Source organism: Lissotriton helveticus, chromosome 1_1, assembly GCF_964261635.1.
Source record: "Lissotriton helveticus chromosome 1_1, aLisHel1.1, whole genome shotgun sequence".
Classification (NCBI taxonomy): Eukaryota; Metazoa; Chordata; class Amphibia; order Caudata; family Salamandridae; genus Lissotriton; species Lissotriton helveticus.
Window position 1 is genome coordinate 1,654,871,670 of NC_136057.1, and position 23,712 is coordinate 1,654,895,381.

General features: G+C 43.5%; 1 protein-coding gene across 1 annotated transcript; it reads right to left on the minus strand.

The window, feature by feature from the left end:
• Window positions 1–2,261: 2,261 nt before the first annotated feature.
• LOC144829849 (chymotrypsin-like elastase family member 1) lies at window positions 2,262–21,541 on the minus strand. The gene is made up of 8 exons (XM_078688862.1): window positions 21,413–21,541; window positions 20,673–20,761; window positions 19,069–19,169; window positions 16,638–16,763; window positions 8,576–8,712; window positions 4,418–4,563; window positions 3,252–3,401; window positions 2,262–2,421 (listed from the first exon to the last, which is right to left on the minus strand). The coding sequence occupies exons 1-8, from the start codon at window positions 21,450–21,452 to the stop codon at window positions 2,404–2,406; spliced, it is 807 nt and encodes a 268-aa protein (XP_078544988.1). The 5' UTR covers window positions 21,453–21,541; the 3' UTR covers window positions 2,262–2,403.
• Between the last annotated feature and the right edge of the window lie 2,171 nt (window positions 21,542–23,712).

A 23,712-nucleotide genomic window follows, 5' to 3' on the forward strand; every position in this document is an offset into this window, starting at 1 on the left:
CCAGAGCTATTTTTGGCATTCCTAAGTCCCAGTCAGCTGCTGCGAGCTGGGTGAGCTGAATTGATTCTCCATCAGGAAGCGCGTTATGTTCAAATCCATCGGTATTGATCATAAAGCCCTCCACCTTTCGAGCCCTGCTGGGATTAAAGATATGTTTCACCAGTACTCCTCAGGTAGAAACCTTCGCTCTGTCAACCACAATTTAATCATCATACCCAGGGTCCGGAGAAAGAGATGGGGGGGTCAGAGCCTCCTCAGTCGCTGCCACCAGACTTTGGCACTCTTTTCCTCAGTCTCGGACCATGATTACTGAGCATTTGCCTTTTAGAAAGGCACTCAAGACCTTGCTCTATACCATCTAGGCAGCCTTTTCTTAGAATGAATTTAGTTTGACTGAGACTGTTCAGTATCCGATGGTCGTGACTGCAGCGCCTTGATGCCTATGGGTAAATGCTGCGCTTTACCAAAATAAAATGAAATCAACCTCGAGGCAAACGCACAATCCCTCTCATGGATACTTTCATGTGCGACAAAGGCAGCTTGATACTTAAACTGAGATGTGCCATCTAACAGAGAGTCATGCATCTTTACTATTAAGGGGATCACCTTATCCACCTCTGGATCTGAATTAATTAATTAGCGTATTATATATATGGTCAATATGATCCTGACTTGTCTCTGCTATTCACAATGCTCTCCTTTCCTCCAGGACTTCTTGATTTCACACTATAAATGAATACGTTTATCAGCGAATAAAATAGCCTATTTTATGAGATCTGATTGGTTCGGAACTCTGTTATGGTTCCCAAATATTTAACATGAAATTAGCCCACCTTAATTATACGACCCAGATCAATATTGCCGTGCATAAAGCTGTATATTGTTTTCAGAATGGAAATGTAATTATTACTAACATCAATTATAATATCTAAATCAATCCAATGTTTTATCACTTTGTAACGTGAGACCAAAGGTCTTACCAACAGGACTATCTGCCAAATAGCAATTGACTGCACTCATATCCATTGGCTTAGATTAAAAACGTGTACTGACTGGTCATCTCTGCTGCCATTGGTTCCTAAATATCCGGTTTGGCCGCAAACACGTAAATGTTCTTCTGTGACCATTGTTCTGTTACTTTGTCTGGGAGTATCTATAGACCATACTAGTCGATTTAATGATCGCAAGGAGATCTTTTCTTTGTGCATTTCTTGCCATATCCGTAAATCAGGTGTGGCCAGTGTAAGGTTACCATATACTGCCCTACCAGCAAGCTCTGACTCCGGCTCCACAAAATGTTCCTTCATTCAAAACCAATGCATCCCTTTGGATCTATGGAGAGGCTGTGTTGAGTGAATGCTATTTGAGATCATGATTACAGTAAAAGGGACACCTGAAACTAAAAACTGTGCGGTGACTCTCAAACCTCCAAGTCACAAAAATGAAGGTCCGATTTTAGTTGGTCAAGTTTCACTCTGGCTAACTGAATTTACAGCACAAGTGAGCCGGCACAGAGAACAAGAACTTTTTTACCCAGGTCTTAAGAGAAACATGACCTATTTTAGTAGACTCACAGTGTTGGCCAATTGCACCCGAGGCCTAGTGAGGCTAGTGAAGCTGAGTGATTTCCTAAGGATAAAATCAGAGAACTCGTTCAAGTAGGGAAACTATTTTCTAAAGATTTCTGGTCAGCAGCTTAACCTTTGGACTGCATTTCGACTCTGCAGCAGCAGAACACTGTAACTGTTTCAAAACACCCACAGACAGAACTTGATGGGACCAGAGGATTATGCTAAAACAACCCAGTGAAAGTGAGAAGAAAATATGCTGTGTAATTTGAGGGATGTTAGTGTTTTAATATTGAAGTATTCTTGGCGATAGCTCCTTTTATGATGATTTTTTATAAAATGATCTTTATTTATTGACCATGAATTTTTATTCTCTGCATTTTGTAATGGGGGAGTATAGAATTTTCGTGTTTGATGTATTATAGTTTTACTGCGATAAGATGCTTTTCTGACCCTGTTGTTATTGTGATTTTTTGTGCTTTTATGGTTGATTGACCAGATACAGTTTTTGATTGCATGACTGACTAACAGCCCAGTGACAGCCCAAGAGTGTGCCATTTATGTTCACTGATCGCAAATATGTCTTATGCAAATGTCATTGATCCAACTTTCCTTGATCTAGGATGGACGCCACTGGGATATGCCAATTAAAATCACCATGAGAGCCAGACAAAGAATGAGCCAAGGCAGCCATGGGAATATGTCACTTTATTATCATTGCAGAGTGCTACAAAGATCTCACTAGTACAATGCGATACAAAGATGTTGGAATATCCAATCAACCCGACACAGATCTTCAGCGGCTTCACCCAGTGTTCTTTGACTTTGATTGCGTTTAGTTGGTCCTTATGGCCTAGAAGAAATGAAGTGATTTGTTAAACCTTAAATATTTTTTGTGTCAAACATAGCTGCAAGTGATCCACACATTTTGGACTAAACTGCTAAATAACTTGCTCAGTGAAACCATAGTCCTCCAATTTGCAGTACCAGAATGTCAGCATCTTAACTGTCTAGCCCTAGCTGACCTCTGCACCTACAAACAAACTTTTAAGGGTTGTAATTTTCACATGTAATTAAAGCCGGCACTGAGAGAACTTCTTTATGTGGTACCAGAAAGCTCCTAATGCAAAAGTGCCAAAATTAGAGATGAAATTGAGAAACGTAGACAGCTGTTAGGGTTGAAAATAAATTCCAAAAATAAGGACTTACATCTACAAAGCTTAACAAAATGAAGATAAGGAGGATATTAAAAATGTGTTTTAATTTACGATTGTGGGACTCCTGATACAAACATTGTTCTAGATGGGGCTGTATGTATCGTTTTTTGACATTTGGAAGGGAATAAATACTTGCTTAGGTGGTTCTATCCATCTATATAAATTCAATGCTTTTTTAAATTAAGAGCAGGTTACTATATAATTTTACTTATTTCTTGAAATTGGAATAATTTAACAAAATAATATTTTCACTTGAATTTGGAGAATAGAACGGAATGGAGAAATAAATAAATAGAGGGGCAAGTAGATAGACAGAATAACAGGAAACCAGGACTCAGATTTAGGTGTTCTTATTTCAAAGACACCTTCTTGACCATTGGTCTGCATATTCCAGCATTTACATTCAGGAATCATTCTTTAATGCTAAGGCTATCTCACTGACAGGTGCCTTCTGCAATGTACTCACATTGTCTATCCAGGATATGTAGGCGGACACCCTGGTGAACACTGTTGGCTTCAGGTATGTGTTGCATCCACTGGAAGACACAAAACTGGTCACTCCATGGACGTAGTAAGCGCCGCTGACTTGGCAGTGAAGTGGTCCACCGGAATCTCCCTACGAAAAAAGTACATTGACAATGAGATGAACATCGAAGGATACATAATGGCCGGGACCTGTTAAGTACTGTGGTGCAATGACGTTGTCACAACAAGCAGATCACATATCCTGGCAGTCATGCAATGGATTCCCATTGAGACTGGGGCTCACTTTGGCTTCCTAGACATTCTTGGAAAATGCCCCCATGCCCCATTATTGCTCTGTGAGGACAATGCCTGGTCAAAATAAGGAATATTTTGAATTTGCACACATTGAGTCAGCAGTGCTCAAAAGAAAAACCATCTGGCAAATAAAGATGTACTGGTATTCTTCTCATTAAAACCAAACAAGAAGAAACAGAGATTATTGAGGACAGTCTCAGAATGGGCATGGATCCGACAATTGTATCTGTGTATTTTGTAAGAAAGAAGCTTGTACACTAGTCTGATTCTATCAAATATATATGAGCCGAGCCAAAAGCGCATATTGTTTTTGCTTGGTGGTAATCATTTTCTTACTCTGGTCAGATAATAAGCGGGGATAGCCCATTGACATTAAACCCTGTGGCTTGGATTACACACAGATGGGATTTCCAGGATTGGGATTATAAAAATCTGATACCATTTACTGGAGTTGTTTATAGAATGAAGATATAGTTGCTGTTGTGATAAATAGCTCACTATATCAGTGATTAATTGTATTTAGTTATATGTATGGTTTTGTATTTGTATTTGGACAACCTCTGATCTTGATGTTGGTAAAGCAGAGATGTGAAATAAATTGATACAAATGCTTTATCATAGATGTAAGATATGTGGATATAAAGATCTGTCTGTTGAAGAGCAAACTCTGAACAAGGTCAGCAGCAGACAGTTAACTGGTCAGAACGTTTCAACACCATTTCACAGAAGAATCGGCTAATAGCAGGACATGATGTTTGGGATGGTGCGGGTGGCTGCCTGCTCGAGTCCTCAGTTTTGCCGAAGAGGTCTGGCACAGACAAGCTGATAAATGTGTCGAGCGCCTGTACTTACCTGACATCCAGAGCGCACGCCGTCTCCTCCAGCACACACCATGGTGCTCTTGACGGTGGAGCCCCAGTAGGAAGAAGAGGTGCAGGTCCTGTGATCCACAACTGGAAGGGGCGCCTGCTGAAGGGTGGAAGACACCTGGCCATTGCCTGCAAGAAAAGACACAATTGCCTTGCCTGTGCCTCTTTATTTATTCATAGCAAGACTTTTTCAATGCTGGTGACTGGCAGCTTCTACAATAGGTACAGACACGAAGGAGAGAGGAAAGGGAGGAAGGAAAAAGCACTGTGTACCTTATCTGATTACTGGTCTATTTGATCAAAGCTGATGCCATAGTGATCTCATGCCTGGCATCATGCGTAATTTCATGAATAAGGCAATGACACTGAAGTATGGTTGGATAGCGTCCTTACTTCCCTTTTTCGTGATCAAATATTGGCATTTTTTTGAACAAAATAGATTTACTTTCTATTCATTAAATGAATAAAAAACAGGAAAGACTTATTTTTTCCAGGTATTGAAGCATTTTAAAATATGTATTTGGTATTGATTTTTACACCCAGGAGGGATTTAAACAGCGTTCCCCGTGAATACCGAAAAACACAATACCGAGGACAGAATATTGTAAATAACTTATCAACAGGTAAGTATACATTTTCTATACCGAACTCCAGATATATACTGTGGTGCTGCATAATTCTACCTGATACATGGATGCAGAATCAGGACTAGTAAATCTATACTTCCCTGTATGCACTTACCTTTTGATATTTTGTCCTCGATATTGCACCATGATATTGATGGTGTTGATACTCAGCAGCACAACCATTAGGCAGAGTGCCCTAGCAAACTAAGATTAGCCGGTCAATCAATTTTATCAACAACTTTGGCCTTGCGGCCTTTCCGTGTAGGAATAGAGGTGGTGTGAGCCGAGGACAGGAAAGTGGGAAATAAAAACATGGAAATAAATTGAATCACCATAACTCGATTTTCTCTAGGGCCACGGTTTGTATAATTGCCAGGATTCTTAACCCCTTCGACGCTGATGACGAGCTGGGCTCGTCATGAGGTAGCCTCCTCGCACGCTCATGACGAGCCCAGCTCGTCACGTAAAGTGCGCTTTCGCAAATCTCAGCGTACGGGCGGAATTCCGCCCGCACGCATGCGGTTAAGCTGTGGTGCTAGGTGCATCCATAGCGGCCTCTCTTGAATACTTATAAATTAAATGAATGCAGATAAAAGCATTGGAAAGAAAGAAGGTGTGAGTTGGGGATAGGAAAAAGGGAAAAAAACATTGACGTAAGACAAATTGCCATCACAGGGTTCCTTCCTCCTTAGGCTGTAGTCTGTGCAGGGGTGAAGCTTCAAGGGGAGGTGGTGATTGGAGTGTTACACTACCGTAAAATATGTATTTTCTTTTTTTTTTTGTTTTAACAGTTTTTATTGGAATTTCCAAGTTTAAAAATATGTATTTTCTGATGAATAGTAGGGTACAGGTGCCTTCAGTCGGGTATGGTGAGGTGTCTTTCGGATTTCGCCTGGGATTTTTGCATGCACACACTGACAAAAATACACACACACTCTTTATCATCTCTGTTTTGAAAGTCCTAAAAATGTGTTAATTAATTTATAAGATATTGTGCTTCTTTAACTTAGTACTCCTACCACTCTGCATCCCTCTCCCTTTCTACTGGCCCTTAAGCCCCTCTCACACACCTTGCTTGTCATATAATGTATTTTAACATTATACGTCAACAAGATTGTTGTGAAATCTGAAACTCACCCGGCCCAATCTTACTGACCAAGCCACACCCCTGAGTCTGTGCGACTGCCGGGTGTGCTGGGCTTGGTGGTGGTTAGATTCAGTGGCTGGTCAGGGTATGACAGTCTATTCAGGTTTTTCGTGATTTGCACCTGTTCAACCAGGAAGAGAACGGTTTAACCTTGCCACTGCCTACTCATCACACCAGTGTCAAGATGAGGGTGGAGGGGGCTGCGTACCGCCACCCTACAGATCGCAAGCCCGTGTCCTCCTTTTGGTGGTGTGAATTAGTGGTGGATGAGCTGATCCTGCAAGAATTCATTTTTCAGTGAAGTGATGAAGAGGTTAGATCAAATCAGACCTTGGAGAAGCTACCCACCGAATAGTGCTGAAAAGGAAAGAGCAGCCCATCATGGACTACTCCTTTTGAGGTTGCGTCAGGTGGGTAAAGAGGGGGTGCTTGTCATACTACAACTGCCTTGATGCGTGACCTCAATGGTTCCTTCTCTTGGGCTAGTTTCTTCGTGTCTCATACCATGGGGTTGTGCAATAATCATATAATGGGTACAAGCTATTCAGTACCTGTATCCCAGCTCATCCTGCATTGCCTGTGCTACAGTGTCACCTTGGTCACAAACTTTCAAAATATGGAAAAGTGTGAAGCTGCATAGCTATTTGTCCTGGGATTAGCATGTACAAAGGAGCAGTTCGCTCACTAACCCAGCTGGTCTGCCGAGTTTGAAGCTTATCTACTATCTGTAGGCTGCCCCAGGCCATCCTTGGGCATAAATATCTTACTGTTAGTAGGCACAACTGGGGACGCCTAAACCACGTATGCAGGACACTCGGTGAGACATGAGAAGAGCTGCATAGTTGCTTGCTCAAAAATACTGCAAATAATTTACATGTGCTCGATTACTATTTTCCATGATTATGAAAATGTAAATTTGAAATTAATCTTAGTTCTTTTTTTATTAAATGGATATTATCCTTGGGTCCAGACCTGCTTGATCTCCTCGGATCTGAGAGCGCCTGCCCTATTTGGCATAAAGTTTCTGTTCAAACTTTCTAGAAGTTACTTAGAGATGGCTAGATCACTCTGAATTACTACTTTATGGAGCTCTTTCTGTATGTTATTTATGGAGAAGCTTAATAAATAAAAGTTCCATAGAATGCCATGACAATGGTATGAGGTGGGGGTTGGCAACCGATCTACCCTACAGTGTTGGAGAAGTGGAAAAGGAAATTATACGAACTAAAGAGAAAGAATGTGTTTCTTTCTCTCTAGTTTTTATCATTTCCAGTTCCACTTCTCCTTGTTGTGTACAAGGTATGGAGGTTAGAAAAAGAAAAAGGTGTGGAAGAAAGAAAAAACAAAAGAGAGAAGATAGGAAGGATCACCCCGACATCCTTGATGTAGTCAGCCTCAGGACATTGGTAGTACTTTATTGTTTAGGATTTTATTAATGAGGGGCCATTTAGACGCACCTGGAAAGGATTATCCTTTCTGGTCAAATCCTTTCTAATTAATTGTGCTGTAAAATGCATTATTAGGCATTTTTTACCAAAAAAGTTCTTAGAGGCAAACACAACCTTAACACCAACCATTCCTCCTGAAACCTTGTAGGGACAGTCAGACTAACTTGCCTCAGTCGCTTGATGGCTTGGAGGTATTGTCACAATGGGGGAGTGGAGAAGATTTTGTTTTTACTACTCCTTTGCTCCCATTAGTGGTGAGTGGGACACGTTCTTTCCTGTGATGATCTTCATCATCCAGGATCCACTTCCAAGTTCATAGAAATGTAAAACAAGTTGAAAAGCTCCAGTTTAAGGCACGGACTGCGATAGGGTGACTGTTGTTCCCATCCGGCAGCCCCATGCCGAACCCTTTGATGCCTACCTGCATTGCAATGCTTATTGATCAAGGTTTCTGAACGGTTTCAACCATTCAGACTGGTTGCCAAATATCCTTTAAGACTGGGCTGAACGCAAGGGTCAATCCAAGCTGGTCCCTGGAAAGCTAATCACATTGCCTGAAATATGCTGAAGTTTTTATCTAATGAGATTTGACTGCCTTCAACCAATCAAAATTAGCCTTCTGGCTACTGATGATGACAGATATGTTACCGGAATAGCTCTGCAGTGTAGGGGGAGTGCGCACCCAGTAGAGGTGTCAATTTTGAATTTTGAAAAGGACAATTTTGAATTTTGAAAAGGAGAAAATCAAAGCTAGTATTAAGTGAATTTTCATTTTGTCACGGAATGCACAAAAAGAGGGATTCCACGCATTTCACAGCTTTCTTGAAAATATTAGCTAAACCAAGGTCCACAGTATTTGAATATGAAAGGTACCTAAGTCTAAGGTTCTATATGAAGTACCTGTGGTTGGAGATACTCACTTCTTGTCATGCCCCAGCCGGTGATGGTGCAGGGATGGTTGTTTGATAGGACCTGTCCATCGGGAGGCAGACGCCCAAGCTGCACGTAGCTGTTAAGAGCAGCGTTGCTAGACAGTTTCAGAAGAGCAATGTCATACCTGAAAAAGATCACCAGAGTTAGAAAACAAACCAGTGAAACTTGAATGTATCTCACAACAAATTCACAACTGGACAAATTCACGAAACAACATGTCCATGAAAGAGGTACTAGGCAATCCCAAAGTTTACTTTCTCTTTCTAATGCTACTTTCATGACCCCTGAGACCTGGGGCAGGAAAGACAGTTACTGGCATATCAGAGGAAAAGCAGCTGCTACGCATGGCTACCTGTAATTGATGTCCATGAATGTTGACCCCTTTTTAGGTTTTGCCTGGCGAAAAGATGCGCTCTGCGCATCTTTTTCGCGCAGGCGAAAACCTAATGAGAACTGTAGTGTGGGTTTGGGTCGGCCCTCGTCATTCATTGGCTGGCTCCATAAATGGAGCCTAGCCATTGGACGAGGGGCCTGTCCGTCAATGCCGGACCAGATTCGGGGGCGTTCCCGAGATTCTTTGGCTTTTGCCGACGTCACGCGACGTCAGCCGAAAGCCGGGAACGCCCCCGAATCTGGTCCGGCATTGCCGGCACTTCTGCGTCTCTCCACCCCCCTTTCCCGCCCCCTCCCGCTTGTTGTCAATGGCATGGAAAGGTGTTATTTCCGTGGCGGTCGGCTGTGACTTACCACCACCAAGCCACCTCGAACGCGCACCACATGTTCAGTAAATTATTGTTTTAAAGGCAGAGATATTCGCGCCCGTTTAATTTGACCTCCTCTTTAAGCACTTTTTCCGACAGCGGAGTTCTTTATGTCATTTTCAGTGCTTTCTTTTCCTTCCAACAACTGGACCATTTCTCCGTCAGTCAGAGAATGCGGTATGTCCATGAGACCGTAGGAGCAGATGCCCAACTGCATCCCTTTCGCTGATGGGAAATACACTCACGTGCAGTCGGTAACACTGGCTGTAGACCCTTGTTTAGGCTGGCATTTCAGATTGTTTTTCGTTTATTTGATATATTGGAGATCAACGAGTCAGATATAATATGTGCTAGTCGGAACGCATCTCTGTATTTATTTTGAATTCATGCATAATATTTTAGCACGTCTTTCAGTATTTCTTTCTTCTTGTAAACGTGTATGTACACTATTCTTTTGCTTTCCTGTACTTTCGACATTCTATACAAAAAGTAATGTATTTTGTCGCTTGTGACCTTGGTTTTCTAACACCAGGAGGTGGGAGCGCATTGCTAGGATATCGTAAATGCGCACCTCTGAATGTGACCCCTCCCCTAACGCCAGATAGAGTGGTTATTGCTGCAGGACACAATGGAAACCCCGCTCCCTCCCCATACCTCTGACGCAATCCTGGACTGCCCTACTCGAGTTGACACGCTTGTAGGAGGCACATCGTGAGTAGTCACTACGCTGAAAGGGAGAAAGCTGGGATCGAGCCAGGGACTGGGTGAGTACCAGAATACACAGTAGGACTTTGTCCAATGCAGAGATCCCAGATAGTTTTTAAGTACAATTTGAGTGTTTTAAGCCAAAAGTTGGCTAAGACTGAAACTGCCTCAAGGTATTAGATACGCTAACTCTGAGCAGGACTTAAAGTACTTGAGATCGTGACTGTGCTCAAAGGTTTGAGGATCTCACCCTAGCAATGCGACCTAGTGGGTTTGACATCAAGTCTGCTGCATCCTTAGGTGAGACTTTAGGTTGAGACTACGTGCTGAGTATAGTAGTAAGATCTAGGGTGTGTGAAACTGAGCCAGACTGCTTAAACATGTCAGCGAGGAATCTATGTAAAAGTTGTAATTAATTAGATCGAGCGTGTTTGAAGAATAGATAAGGCCGTCGTTATAGATATTCTAATTGTGGTCGAAAGGGTCTTCTTTTCATTCGCCCTCCCCCCGTTTCTCATAATTTCCACGTTATTTGACAGGTACGCCAGACCCCCCATTGCATTTCCTAATATTGACAATATTTTCCTCGTTATCTATTTATTTCACCGTTTTCTCATGAAACTAGGTGTCCTAAAATGCGACACGCAGCTGAGCTGAGTCCACAGCAGGATCGCGCTGTGACCCAGTGGCGCCGCCTCCTGTCGCTCCAGCCTGTGGGCTTTATAAATACAGGCTGAGGAACAGACCACAATGAGAGTGCTGAACAGAGCTCTGGGATAGAGCAGCGGGCTAGGGAGGGTCAGAGGAGTAAACTTGGGCGCACACTCATAGCGTCTTCACGAGCAGGACTCTATGACGACATAGAGTGATTGCATGGTATTCAGGCTACACCTTCAGTACACAGTACCTTTAACCTAACTATAACTACACCCGGACTATTTATTGGACGCCGCCCTCCTCACCGGACTGCCCTCATCTAGCCCTTGCACTCAGCTTTGCTCCTTCCACAGCAATATCCAACAGTTCATAAAGTACCGGGCATCTGCACTGGATTAAAGCCCGGACAGGCACCTCGAGAACTAGCACCGGAAGAACAGAGGCGCGTCACTTCACTGTCCCCTCCATCCGATGGCAGCCCAGAAGCTGGGGAAGCGGGTGCTGGGCAAGCTGCACTCCTCCCCGTGCATGGGTAACCGGTCCCCGGGGGGCCATGGGGGCATCCAGACACACTGTTATTATTCACACAGCTCTGATGATGCACCACAGGCATGGGCTGACACAGTTATTATTCACACAGCTCTGATGATGCACCTCAAGCACAGGGCTGCCTGCTGTTATTATTCACACAGCTCTGATGATGCACCTCAGGCACGGGCTGACGCAGTTAATGACCAGCGTCAGTGGCACCCGAGGCTCAGCCAGTCTGGCATGCCACTGCTGCGCTGTCTGTCCCAGCTCTACTGGCCTGTCCTCCGACAGTAACACCAGACACCAGTACCTTCCTCTAACATACGGGGCCTGCATTACTACTTCTTCCATCAGGTTAAACAGGTTTAATATTATCCTAAATGTGTCCTTTGTTTAAAACTCTTTAGACTGCAAGTTCCTGGGATAAAACTCTACGTAGCCTTTCTTTGGTCATGGTAAAAGTTTAATAAAGTAGGTTCATGGTCTGTGAGACAGAGCTCAACTGACCATGGACATGACAAGGATGTCTCATGACCTCTCCATCCTTGGATGTCACTGTCAGCAACGCCCCCCCCCCCCTCTCATTCAAGGGCAGTCCACTTTTACGGCAGCCTCTTACACAGAAACGAGAAGTATCTTCTGTGAGGCGAAACCTCCCCGACCAAGGGGCGCATGTTCATGCACGGTTACTGACCCTGCCCCATACCTTCTATCCTTTCTGGGACAAAGGCGTTCGAGGGCGACTCCTCCTACATGTAAACATTCCTACGCAGCAGGGGCGCTTGCTCTCTTTCCACGAGAGCCAGGCAGGCAAAAAAGAAAGAAAGTTTCCGGAAATTGCAGGCTCGGTCCGGAAGAAGCTAAAAGGGGAAAGCCGAGGGTCAGTTAGACTGAGTAGACACGCATCCTTCAAATGCGCGTGAACGGCGGATGCCACGTTCCAGAGGCGGAAATGAATTTATGTCCTGTTAATTTACGCCGCTCGGACAAAACCTGACACCTTTCCCGGCATCAGCCTCCTAGGGACTTCTGCACTCGACCTTCCTCTCACTTTTTGGAGATTCTGATGTTTAAAATAAGATTCCCGATTTTCACATGTTCCCCAAGAGTCGTTTCTATGGTCTAGCATTATTGCTACAATTTATTTTTAATCGATTGTTATAGCTAATGTTTAAATAAAAAAAAAAGAATTGTTGCAATTTATATAAGTTTTTTTCTTGTCGGTTTGAGTCATGGTAAGGCAAACTCCACCTTTTATCCTTCCCAGGTTGGCTGAGCACTAATAAATTGGTTCATAGTACCGACGGTTACTTACAGCGCATAGAATCGGCAGATGTGATCCGTGGAGCGCCTCCTAGAGCCTGTTATTATTGCCAATCATTTGCCTGTGATGTCACAACTCAGCTAAAAGCTGGGACAAGTGCCCCATGCTACCCCTTGGCCCAACTGCCCTCCCGAAGCCTTACCTTTAAGTGCCTCAGAATAAAATGTAAATGGTGGCATATTATTCTATAAATTACAGCTAAGGCTATAGTGCTTGCACCTGCGCTGTGATTTTAGGAACTTCATGTATTCCCATTGTTAGCACGTGCTCTTTTGACATTTATTTTCAGAGTATAAAATAGTGTCTATTAACCGGCTGTGAATGCACAAAGTTGCATATGAAAAGATATGGCGCCGTTTTTGAACCCTCCCTGCTTCCCAGTGCCTGGTGTGTTAATTACAGCTCCTGTTTTCCATATACTTGCTGTTCAGTGGTTAAGCCCGGGAGCATTCATTACTTCCGCCCTGTCCCTCCCCTGCCTCTCCGCGGGACTGGTGCCGGCACATATGACAATCGCGGAATGCGGGGCCTGCACGCTTAGTGGTTCCCATGAACTGCCTGCTCGCTGCAGCTGAGAGGGCCCACCCGCTCTAGTGGACGAGCCGAGGGCTCTCAGCCTTTCACTGGTGGCCGCCATTTCCTGCTTTGGAACGCATGTTTAAAACATTGCTTTCCGTCGCTTCAGAGCAGGTCTTGGTGCTGTTAGACAAGGACTGCTGGACCAAGGCCCACAAACTCTCCGAGGAAATATTTCCACACCGAACCTACATTCTTCAAGCACTTGCGGCGCGCAGCTCCTTGTACTCTAGGTTTGTATCCCAACATCCACCCTTCCTCTTTGGTATATTGTTTGAAAATGATGCCAAACTATTCAGTTGGAGACGATGTGGCTTACCGACAAGAGCTGCCGATGTTGGAACTGGGCAACCAGCTTCGAGTTTCAGAGTCGGAGAGCGATGTGGACCACTCCAGTGTCGCACTGTATTTGAGAATGTGAAAACGTCTGTCTTTGGCTACTACATCCTGCCTTGGCTTTCTAGCAGGGTATGTGTATAAATGCCCAGTATTGACATTTGAAAGTATACTTCAGGGGTGCGTGTATGCATGTGCAGCAGGGTATGTGTGTGCTTTGAAATCTGGGTATCTTTGTCTTCAAGGTGAGTGTGTGTGTGTGTCAGCCTACTGGGAGTATGTACTTCTGTCTAAAGGGGATCTGTGTGTCTGTACATGCGAACGTCTGTGCATGATAGAGTTTCTGCATTAGTGTGTCTGCACTGTGGTGTGCCTCTGTAGGGAGGGCTGTGTGGTACTGTGCAGGGGTGGGTGCATCTGTGTAGTGTGGTTGTCTCTGTGTAATTGGGTTGTCTGTATTTCCAGTGGTTAAGCAATAGGCGAAGACAAAATGTAAATACCCATTGGTAAAGAATTAGGAAGACAGCATGGAGAATTTCCAGGTTTGAGCTAATAAGACAGAATCAACAATATTTTGGCGTATAGACTGAGTAACAACTGGTGAAAGAGGTAATGAATGTCAGTGCTGGAAGCGAAATTAGTGCACACCCATAAGGCCTAGTACCACATTCAAAATAAAAGCCGTTTTTTTTATGGACTCTGCTTGGGCCTCCGTGTGCCCCTGTTGCGCCTCTGTGTGCCCCTGTTGCCTGCTTGTGCCTCTGTGTGCCCCTGTTGCCTGCTTGTGCCTCTGTGTCCCCCTGTTGCCTGCTTGTGCCTCTGTGTGCCCCTGTTGCCTGCTTGTGCCTCTGTGTGCCCCTGTTGCCTGCTTGTGCCTCCGTGTGCCCCATTTGCCTGCTTGTGCCTCCGTGTGCCCCTGTTGCCTGCTTGTGCTGTGTGGGTGTGTGTGGAGGGCTCCGTGTGGCTGTGTGTGTGGGAAGCTTTGTGTGGCTGTGTGTGTAGGAAGCTTTGTGTGGCTCTGTGTGTGAGGGGCTTTGTGTGGCTGTGTGTGTGGGGGGCTCTGTGTGGCTGTGTGTGTGGGGGGCTCTGTGTGGGTGTGTGTGTGGGGGGGGCTCTGTGTGTGTCATTTGCGGGAGATAAAGCTAGTGGCATTGTAAATGACAATGCCATTTATTTATGTTAAAAAAAACATTAATAAAAATAATGTCAAGAGCAATGCCAATAGCTCTAACTTTAACAAAGGCAAAACCATTGCATTGTAAATGCTTGTTCCTCTTTAGTGTCGATTTCACCACATTGGATAATATACTGTGCGGAAGCACAGCATTCAGGAGCTGGGTACTTGCTCATTGGAGCAAAAGGATGTACGTTTGACCATGGCTTTCTCAGCCCACAGACACATCTAATTAAATAATAATGCATTGCCATACCTCCCTGAGGAGAGGTACTACCAAAACCTGCCTTCTCCTGTTCTGAGGGTAGATGACATACATTTAGATCAGCCTCTTAATTATTTGATGAATCTTCACTAACTAGTAAATATAGTATGTGCCCAGCACATACCACCAAGTGACACTGCCTGATTGGTTGGATGAGGATTAATTTAAAAATCCTTGCACAAGTGTATCTGCAGTTCATTTTCACTCAAGATGAATTCATGGAAAATGTGCAACAAATGCTTGATCCCTGTCCATATTTTGGTTCTTGACCCTTAGTGAGACTACCGCCCTAGCAAAGGAGTTCAGTAATAATATTTCCATATTGAACCTTTGGGCCCAACCAATATTCATCCTTAGAGCCCTTAGCTACTAAGGGCTAGATGTAATAAGTCTTTTTGCAGTCACAAATGGCCCGATTCGTAGAATTGGGCCATTTGAGAACTCAAAAAGGCTGTTTCTAATGCGTCAAGTCCAACTTGCAATTTGGTAGCACATTACCGAGTCGCAATATGGGGGTTTATGCCATCCTTTCACTATTTGTTAATCGCTATTACTAATGTACTAAAGTTAAATCTGGCCCTGATTTCTAAATTAGCGATTATTAGTGAGTCGCAAATAAACCTAACCTCATAAATATATTTATGAGGTAGGTCGCAATTTATGACCCACTAGGACTCGCTACCGTCAAAAGAATGGTGGCTTGGTGGGATCTGCAGACCACCATGTCTGTGATTGCTTTAAATAAAGCAATCCTGAGTTTTTTTCAAACACATCCCATTTTTCCTTAAGGAAAATGAAATGTGTTTCAAAAGAAAGAACCGGTTTCATTTTTATTTTCCTACTGACCACTGCCTGTTCAAAAAAGTATTTTTTCAAATATTTTCAAAAGAGAAAGTGTCCCAAGGGACTCCTTCCCATTTGCAAATAGGTTACCACCAACTTTTAATTGGTGGTAAAGTTCAAATGTTTTGTGCCTGCATTTCGGTCGCAGAACATTAGAACAGTCTATTCAGACTTATTTAGAAGGGATGCCCTGAACACACACTTCCAAATAGCACTTCTGTTTTTGTTCTTAAACCCAAACTGCGATTCGGTTACAAGTTCCCAATTCACAATTTGGTGTTTGTACATTACAAAAAGAATTTTTGCGGTTGCAAACATCTTGATTTTGCCAATAATGCTGTTTGCGACAGCAAAAATGCTTTGTATATATAGTCCTAAATCCTCTGGGCATGCCCCTCAAGAATGTATATGTATTTCTACAGTTGGTGAAGTCAAATGGTGTGAGGACCAATGCCAAGTGAGAAATAACATAGTTACACCATGATTCATTTAAATCTCCAAGAATATGACAGGTTCCGATGTGAAAACTTAAAAAATAACGTTTGAAATATTTTTATTCTTCAGGAATATCATGTTCATTGAAAAAATATTATATGTTCATATTAAAATGTGGTCAAACCAGCGACTATCCTGATTGCAATGGTACTTCGCCATGGTGTTATTCACAGGCAGTATGTATCTTGGACATATATTTTATTTTATTTTTTATCTGTTTTATTTTGCATGTTATTATGGCAGCCGCCTGGTGCATGGCATCAACAGAAAGCTGTATATCATAAGAAGATAATAAAACTGGGCATATACAACATGGCGGTGACCTCTTGTGGAAAATGAATTCTAGTAAAAAGTTATGCAGGAAGAGATGAGCGTGCCTTACCCAGCGGCGACGTTGTTGCGGTTCCAGTTGGGGTGCCTGACGATCCTGGAGACGGAGATGTACTGTTCTGTGCCTTCGTGCACCTGAATGTTATGGTCGCCCAGAACCACGCGGAAGTTCATGTTACTGTAGAGAGGCAAAAGCAGGCAACAAGGATCAGAAGTGCTCACTAGTAGTGAATATTGCTACAAGTTCGGACTCTACTGTGGGGAGTGAGGGGGGCTAAAGGTTTCGCTGCACTCTATGTTGTCTTCGGGATCAAGCAGCCCAGGATCAGACTGGCCTATAGGGCAATCACTGGCTTAACGAAAAGTGAGGGTGCCTCCCTGCACGGTACTTAGGGGGGCCCCCTCCGGGCTCAATCAGGAGCTCTCCGGCCAGAGTGCAGTTCCGAAGGGGCCCCTTAGAGCTAGGGCCCCGCCCCGCCCCGCACCACATGGGCTGCGGGGGCCTGTGTTACGCCCCTGAGGGCAATCAGGCAGTGCCCAAAAGGGTTGGTCTAACAAGTCAGTGTGTGGGCTGTGTTTTTTGGCTGTTTGTGTTTTTTTATGGTCTGATGGGCTGTTTTTTTAAATATTGATTTCCCCCATACAAAAAAAATATTGCCTGCAGCAATCCCAAATCCATGGAGTCATACTTTTGAAAACACTTATAGAGCGTGTCTTTCTTTACAAGTAGGCAAACATGGGCCACTTTTTTACTTCTCTAATTCACTAATCAGGGGCTATTTTTATTTTGGTGCCCAGATCTATTTTCTGTCCCAGTCCGACCCTGGAGCAGCTTCTTTTTTGTTGACAGTCGCTCTAACCTTGCCTACTAGTGGAAGAAAGGAGTGGGGCCTGTAATTCCTTACGCCTTGTTACCCAGCTGACCCAGAGTCACCCAAGTCGCTATTCATGTGAAATTTGGAAAGCTAGAAAAGGGTTCTCCTCTCCACACAGAATGCAACTCTTCACTCTGATGAACCAGTGACTTAACCCAGTGGGCCGGCCCTGGAGACAGGTAAAATTTTAATGCTGTCAGCGGATTTAGATGGTCACCATATCTGCACTTGGTGAAGTTACAAAAAGTTGGTCATTTACTGTTTTTACACAGAAGAAACCCGTTCACGTTGAAAAAACGTGTCACGAAAGTTGGATTTGAAGCTGATTTTGAGACATATAAAGCAAAAAACTGCTAACGCAGTTATACCTATTTTGCTTAGTTTCTCCAAGCAAAACACATTTTTTGTACTCCCATGAATGTTTATTTTTTTCCACAAACATCACTAAGGCCCATATTTATGAAGTATTTACGTTGTTCTTGCATCATGCGAGGCGACGAAACGACAACGCAAAGGCTTCAGTAATATTTACAAAGCCATGCAAGGCCTGATTTGGGTGGTCGTGCATTACTTTGTAAAGAAATATAATGCAAGGCAGCTGCTTCTACTGTTACAATACATTTTTAACTTGGAAGGCATTCCATGGATGGAGTATGGGCATTCCCATGCACCCACCCATGGATTTTGGCACGTTTCCAGATTTACAAAGATTTGAAAACCTGGGAATGCGTCAAAAGGCTACGACTTCCCAAGTGAGTTGTAACAATGAGACATATCTTTATTTGAACTCCTTGTTTCTTCTTTCTAAGTGTGCTGCAGAATGCAGAAAGAGGAAAAGCCTCTAAAGATTGTTTTATGCAAGAAGGTATCCCTTCCTGCACAAAAACAATCCTACCTTTTACCCCTTCCATGCTGGTGACAAACCCCAGCCGTCATGCTCCACGGTGCTCGTGTGCGGATGACGGCTGGGGTTCGTTACGGTCCTGCCCTGTTCGTTCGGCGGCCGCACACGGGGGGAATCGCGGCCGCACGGAAAGGGTTAACGCAGTGTGTTGGCACTAGGCGGTACACAGTGCACCAATGCAAGGGAAGTGTAGAAATGTTCCATATCTTTGAAAATATGGAACATTTCTGTCCTCTCCATTTCACGCAACACTGTGTAGCAACTTTGCCTGCTGCCCTGTGTTGTGTCAAATTTTAGTAAATGTGTCCCTCAGTTTACAAGGTTTGCTAGTTAATGGTGCGGGGTGGGGTTGGGTGGAGTGTGTGGGGTGAGCGTGCGTGTGTGTGTCTTTTTCTCTTACTTTGCCCCCTGGATGGTGGAATTATCTGTCAATACAAATCAGTCTTGATAATGACTATCTCAAATTCCGATCCCTTCTCAAGGCGTGTCTGTTTATGTATCGATCGTGTAAGGCCTTTAGAGAGTGGCTGAGCCTTTCTCCCTTCCTATCCTCTCACCATGTGATATGATTTTCCAGCAACAAGAGGCTTTTTAAATGTATTGGTCGCAGTCTAGATGTTCTAAATCAAGCAGTCAGCCAGTCCTCAACAGGCTTTTAGGCCATAGACGGAGGGATGTTTGTTTCCTTTAACTCCATTGGATACCTGTCCACGCAGTGAGCAGCCGTCATCACCCAGTTGTTCCTGATCAGGGTCCCGCCGCAGGTGTGATACCAGCTGCCACCAGAGTTGTACTGGAGGGAAATCTAGGAGAAAAGACCCAAGCAGATATGTGACATGCAGTACAATTAGCAAGCAAAGCTGTAAACTGTTAAAAAACATGTGTAGTCAGCACCAAACCACTTTTTCTGAAACCATTTTCTGTCTTGTTTAGCAACAAAAAAGGATGGTAGTGCATGATTTGGCAAACGCCAGCATGGTTAGGCAACCAATCAAAGACACAGCTGTTCACAAAGTTTCAAATGCATCCACACCTACATAAAGCTATATTAGTTGCCTTGTGAAAATGTAGGCGATGGCTTTTTTCCAGTTGAGCATATTTTTAGAGCTGGTGTTAACCAAGACTTTTTAATTACTTACTTATTGAGGTTTTTGTACCACTTTCTTCATCCACTGGTCTGTTGTTGTGATTGATGGGATTCCGCTCTTTTTCAAATAGCACGTCTATAACCATTTTCATATTGGCTTGGACCCAGCAGCTCCAGCCACATTGTTTTATAAAAAACCGTTGCAAAACAATAGAAACATTACCAAAGCCAAAATGCTGCCATCCAGAACCAGTTTGATTGGCTTTGCAAATGCTTGTTATCTCTAATTTTCAAAATTGTGAAATGGCACTCATCTTTATTACAGGCACCCTGTATGGAATGGTGACATTGGTTCGGTGAATTAGGAAGCCTAGAATGCAGGCATTCTTTTCTCTTGCATGCCTGCATCTAAGCTTTGCAATACACCAGGCAGGGACTTAAAGCAAATAGGAAATGAGGGTGAGTTATCTGTCTGTGTTAAGTGTCATTTGGGCGAGCAGTGATAAGTCTTATAAAAACACATGCTGTGAGGCATTAAGACTTGATTATTTTCTTTCACCCAAATTTTGCGCCCTTGCACACGGTTGGGGCGTACAATTGCAGATTGGGAAGTCATAAGGACTTCACCGTTCTCGAGCCTTTAGCCCAACTCTTGAGTTCCCTGCTCAGTTTCAATAACTTGAAAAGGAGGGTTCTTCTCCCAAAGCTCAGTGCGTCCTAAATAGCCCTTGACTAGTTCATGCAGTCCGGTTTGTTCTTTGCATACTCAAAATTTGTGGTTTTGTATTCCCCATTATACAGGCAATAATGTAAGACCCAAAAAGCACAGAAATGACAGAACTGGGCTCAGAGGTCTTTGTTCCCCAAGAATTCTAGGCAGAACCCCCATCTCGTGTGCCACAGCTTCCCAAAATCTAGTCTGTGGGACCTTGGTTTCTCATTATGCCTTTGTTGTTATTAGTTTCGCTGAATTTGTGTGGCTATTTTGTTGCGTCTGCACCACTTTTGTTTGTGATATAAATGAAAAGGTTATAAAACACACTAAAAACACTAGCGCTAATGACTACCATGTTATGTATTTTATGTATTTTTTATGTACACTTTTGTGGTTTTCGTGAAATATTGAATAAAGTTTTACTACTACTAAAAACAGTGCAGAGCAGAATAATCCATTGATAACACTTGAAAGTTTCACAGAGCTTTGGATGGTCTAGCACTTACTTGGGTCGGCCAGGAGTTCTTCTTGGCCTCGCTGCCTCCTACGACACGTACAGTGACATTGTCCTCAAAGTTGGCTACAAAGCAATGTCCTGCGAAGATAGGAGAAGAATTAGGTGAGTTGGTATTTGAACATTCTAAAAAATGATGGCTACTACTGAGTCGAACAAAGTCAATTCATGTACTTCCCCATGCTAAGGCTGACCACAATAAGATTGAAACACCATATTTGCTCGCAATCTTGTGTTCACTAAAACGATCTGCCGCCAACAGCATTTTCAGAAATTCTGCACCATCAAGAGACTACCAGCTGAAAGTGTACATGTTCTGCACAGGCTACCCCAGACTGGAATGTTTTTTCTCTGCCTTAGCACTATCTGTTGAATCACCTCGCTGCATGTGCTATGGTCACTGATCTCAATGTTACACATTTTCAAGTTATCTACAGTTCCTCCAACAGCGTAAAACACACTTTCTATTGCATCAGAGGAGTTCAAATGGTATCCAAGGCCACCTAAACAAATTCCTTCCAAGTACAAACACATCATAAACATAAATCCTTAATAAAGTGGGTTTAAAAATGCAGTAAACCCACACTAAAAAGTGCACTCCCTTTTAAGCCAGTAATGAAAATGTCTAGAGAACAGATCTAAATCTGGTTAGATAATTTACAAGGCCCATGAACCTAGACTAGAGAGGAAGAAGTACATAGCCAAGAAGTGAGGTCTAAGGGATGCGCTCACCTGAGAGGACGAGGGCGGCGAGGGCCAGGAGCCTGAGCATGGTGACTGAGCTGTGGCTGTAGTGCTCTGAAAGCTCCAACCTGTGTAGCCCTTTTTATAGCCTGACAGTAATATCAATGTGATTAGACCCATCCAACCCTGCGGTTTGGTTCGCGTGGGACCCCAGCATATGCATCTCTGAGAGCGAGCCCAGGTGACACGTAGTGTGCTTGTGCAATGACAGATGTGTGTGCTTTTTTCCTTTTGGCAGGCTAATTTTAAATTCAATGATAAACTGAATATAGAAGGGTCAAGGCAGAAAATTAGTCGACCTGTATGCGATCATGGATCTGCAAATTTTCGAATGAGTGACAAAATCAAGAAATAAGAATGGCCTCACCATAAAAATTAAGAGAATGAAATATATGTGTAAACATCTCATTATTCAGCATCACACTCCATAAAAGTTTCTGGTAAAAATTCTAATGCATTGAACACTCACCTTCAACAAAGAGACAATTTGATTATGCAACTGATTACTGATTGTATGACGTTATATTAAAATCTACAGAGTGCTTTTATCTATTGTATTGATTTGCTGTATTTTCCGATACTTACCTTGTGGTGTAGTGGTATGACAAAAAAATGGGTGTGATATAATTGCAATGCTAAATAATGCATGTCATATAGTTGAGATATACCGTGATTACAGACTGGAGAGGCTTGCCATAAACTTAATGCGATTAACGAGGAGAATTTGGTGGTTTACCCAAAACGCATTCTACGACTGGTGACAATCTACCCTAGGAATTTGGGGGCATATTACCTAGCAATAGCGATATTTATCGCTAAGCAGGGGTAGCGGGAATAATTTTATCGCCGCGCCACGATGATTTTTATCGCTGAGATACCTTGCTATCCACAAGGTTTATCTCAGAAACGATAAAAATGATTAGAAATGCGTGAATACCGCTGGAAATACAGCGATATTCACACATTATCGTGACAATGCTCTTAGCCATGTTATCCACCTCCTATTGGATAACATGGCTAAGAACTGATCTGGGCAGATGTTAGCTTTTGGAGATATTCGCGCTTAGCGTGAATATTTCCAAAACTACGCCTTTGTAGGTAATAGGAGATAGCGATATTAGCGACTGTTTTCAGTCGCTAACATCTTGGCACGCCCACTTTGCATATCATTAGCGATAAATATCGCTGACATGCAAAGTGGGCCCCAAGATGCTCGCTATCGCCTATTAGCTGTCGCTAACTAGTGTTAGCGACAGCTTGGTAATAGGGCGATCAAATTATCGCCGCTGTAGCGGGAAAAAGTCCAGCTAAAGCGGCGATAAGGGTCCTTGGTAATATGCCCCTTGGTCTCGTCCTCTACGCTAGTCTCACCAGTTTGTCAGGGCTTTGTTGGTTTATTTTGTCAGGATCCGTCATTGAACCCGCAAGCTGACTCAGTGGAGAAAGCTGTTTTGTTTTTTCATCTGCAGTCACTTCGTAGACTACATATTTAGTTTCTAAAAAAACATGAACTTGTGTGCAAATCTTGCCAAAGGCTGACGGGGCCCTGAATAATACATTAGGTAAATAATCAAACAATTGCAATTGTCATTTTATAGAAAGTAGACAGAAAACAAAATTGGATCTAAAATTAAGCATGCTGTTCTGACATACTGATCTCTGATATTAAAGAAAAGGTGGGGAGATCTTCCGGGATGTGCTTCTTTACTATCTAGGAATGTTTATAAATGAATTGATGTTACTATAGAATACCCAGGATAACCATTGAACAGTCTTTTTTAACTTAGCTGGATATAGAAATTAGTGTGCTAGATGAGTTATTCCATATCTGGGTTCCTAGTGACTCGGTTGCCTTGGAGGTGAGATACATTGGGGTAAATACCAGGATCCCGTCCTCGTCGCCAATGTGGTGCTCAGCCTCAACTCAGGGCCAGAGCAGGGATCAGCAGCTGGCAAAGGCCACAGACACAAGGGCTGCTGGATGTGGAGCGGACCAGGAGTTGTCCCGACTCCATTTATTTTCTCTACAGCCAAGCCCAGCTTCTGGGGTAGATGTGTGACTTAACATCCACCATGCGGTGGTAACTGCTGGCTCACAACAGGGGGCAGGGGGGTAACTGACTGCACTACAGGAATCGTCTACGTGCCGGAGACTAGGTATACAAAGAGTTCCTTTTCTGTGTTAAACGAGGGGCCTCTTGAAAAGGTGGCTTTCAGCTCCTTTCTCAGTAGCCGGAGTGACCCGGTGAAAACAGGGTAGGGAATGCAGCAGGTGTTGGCGAGTTATT

Excerpts from the sequence above, each read along its gene's own strand:
- LOC144829849 (XM_078688862.1), bottom strand. The coding sequence starts at position 21,452 with ATGCTCAGGCTCCTGGCCCTCGCCGCCCTCGTCCTCTCAG. Across the intron at positions 19,170-20,672 it reads AGAACTCCTGGCCGACCCAA|ATTTCCCTCCAGTACAACTC; the intron begins GTAAGTGCTAGA and ends CTTTTCTCCTAG. Across the intron at positions 8,713-16,637 it reads CGCAACAACGTCGCCGCTGG|GTATGACATTGCTCTTCTGA; the intron begins GTAAGGCACGCT and ends GATCTTTTTCAG.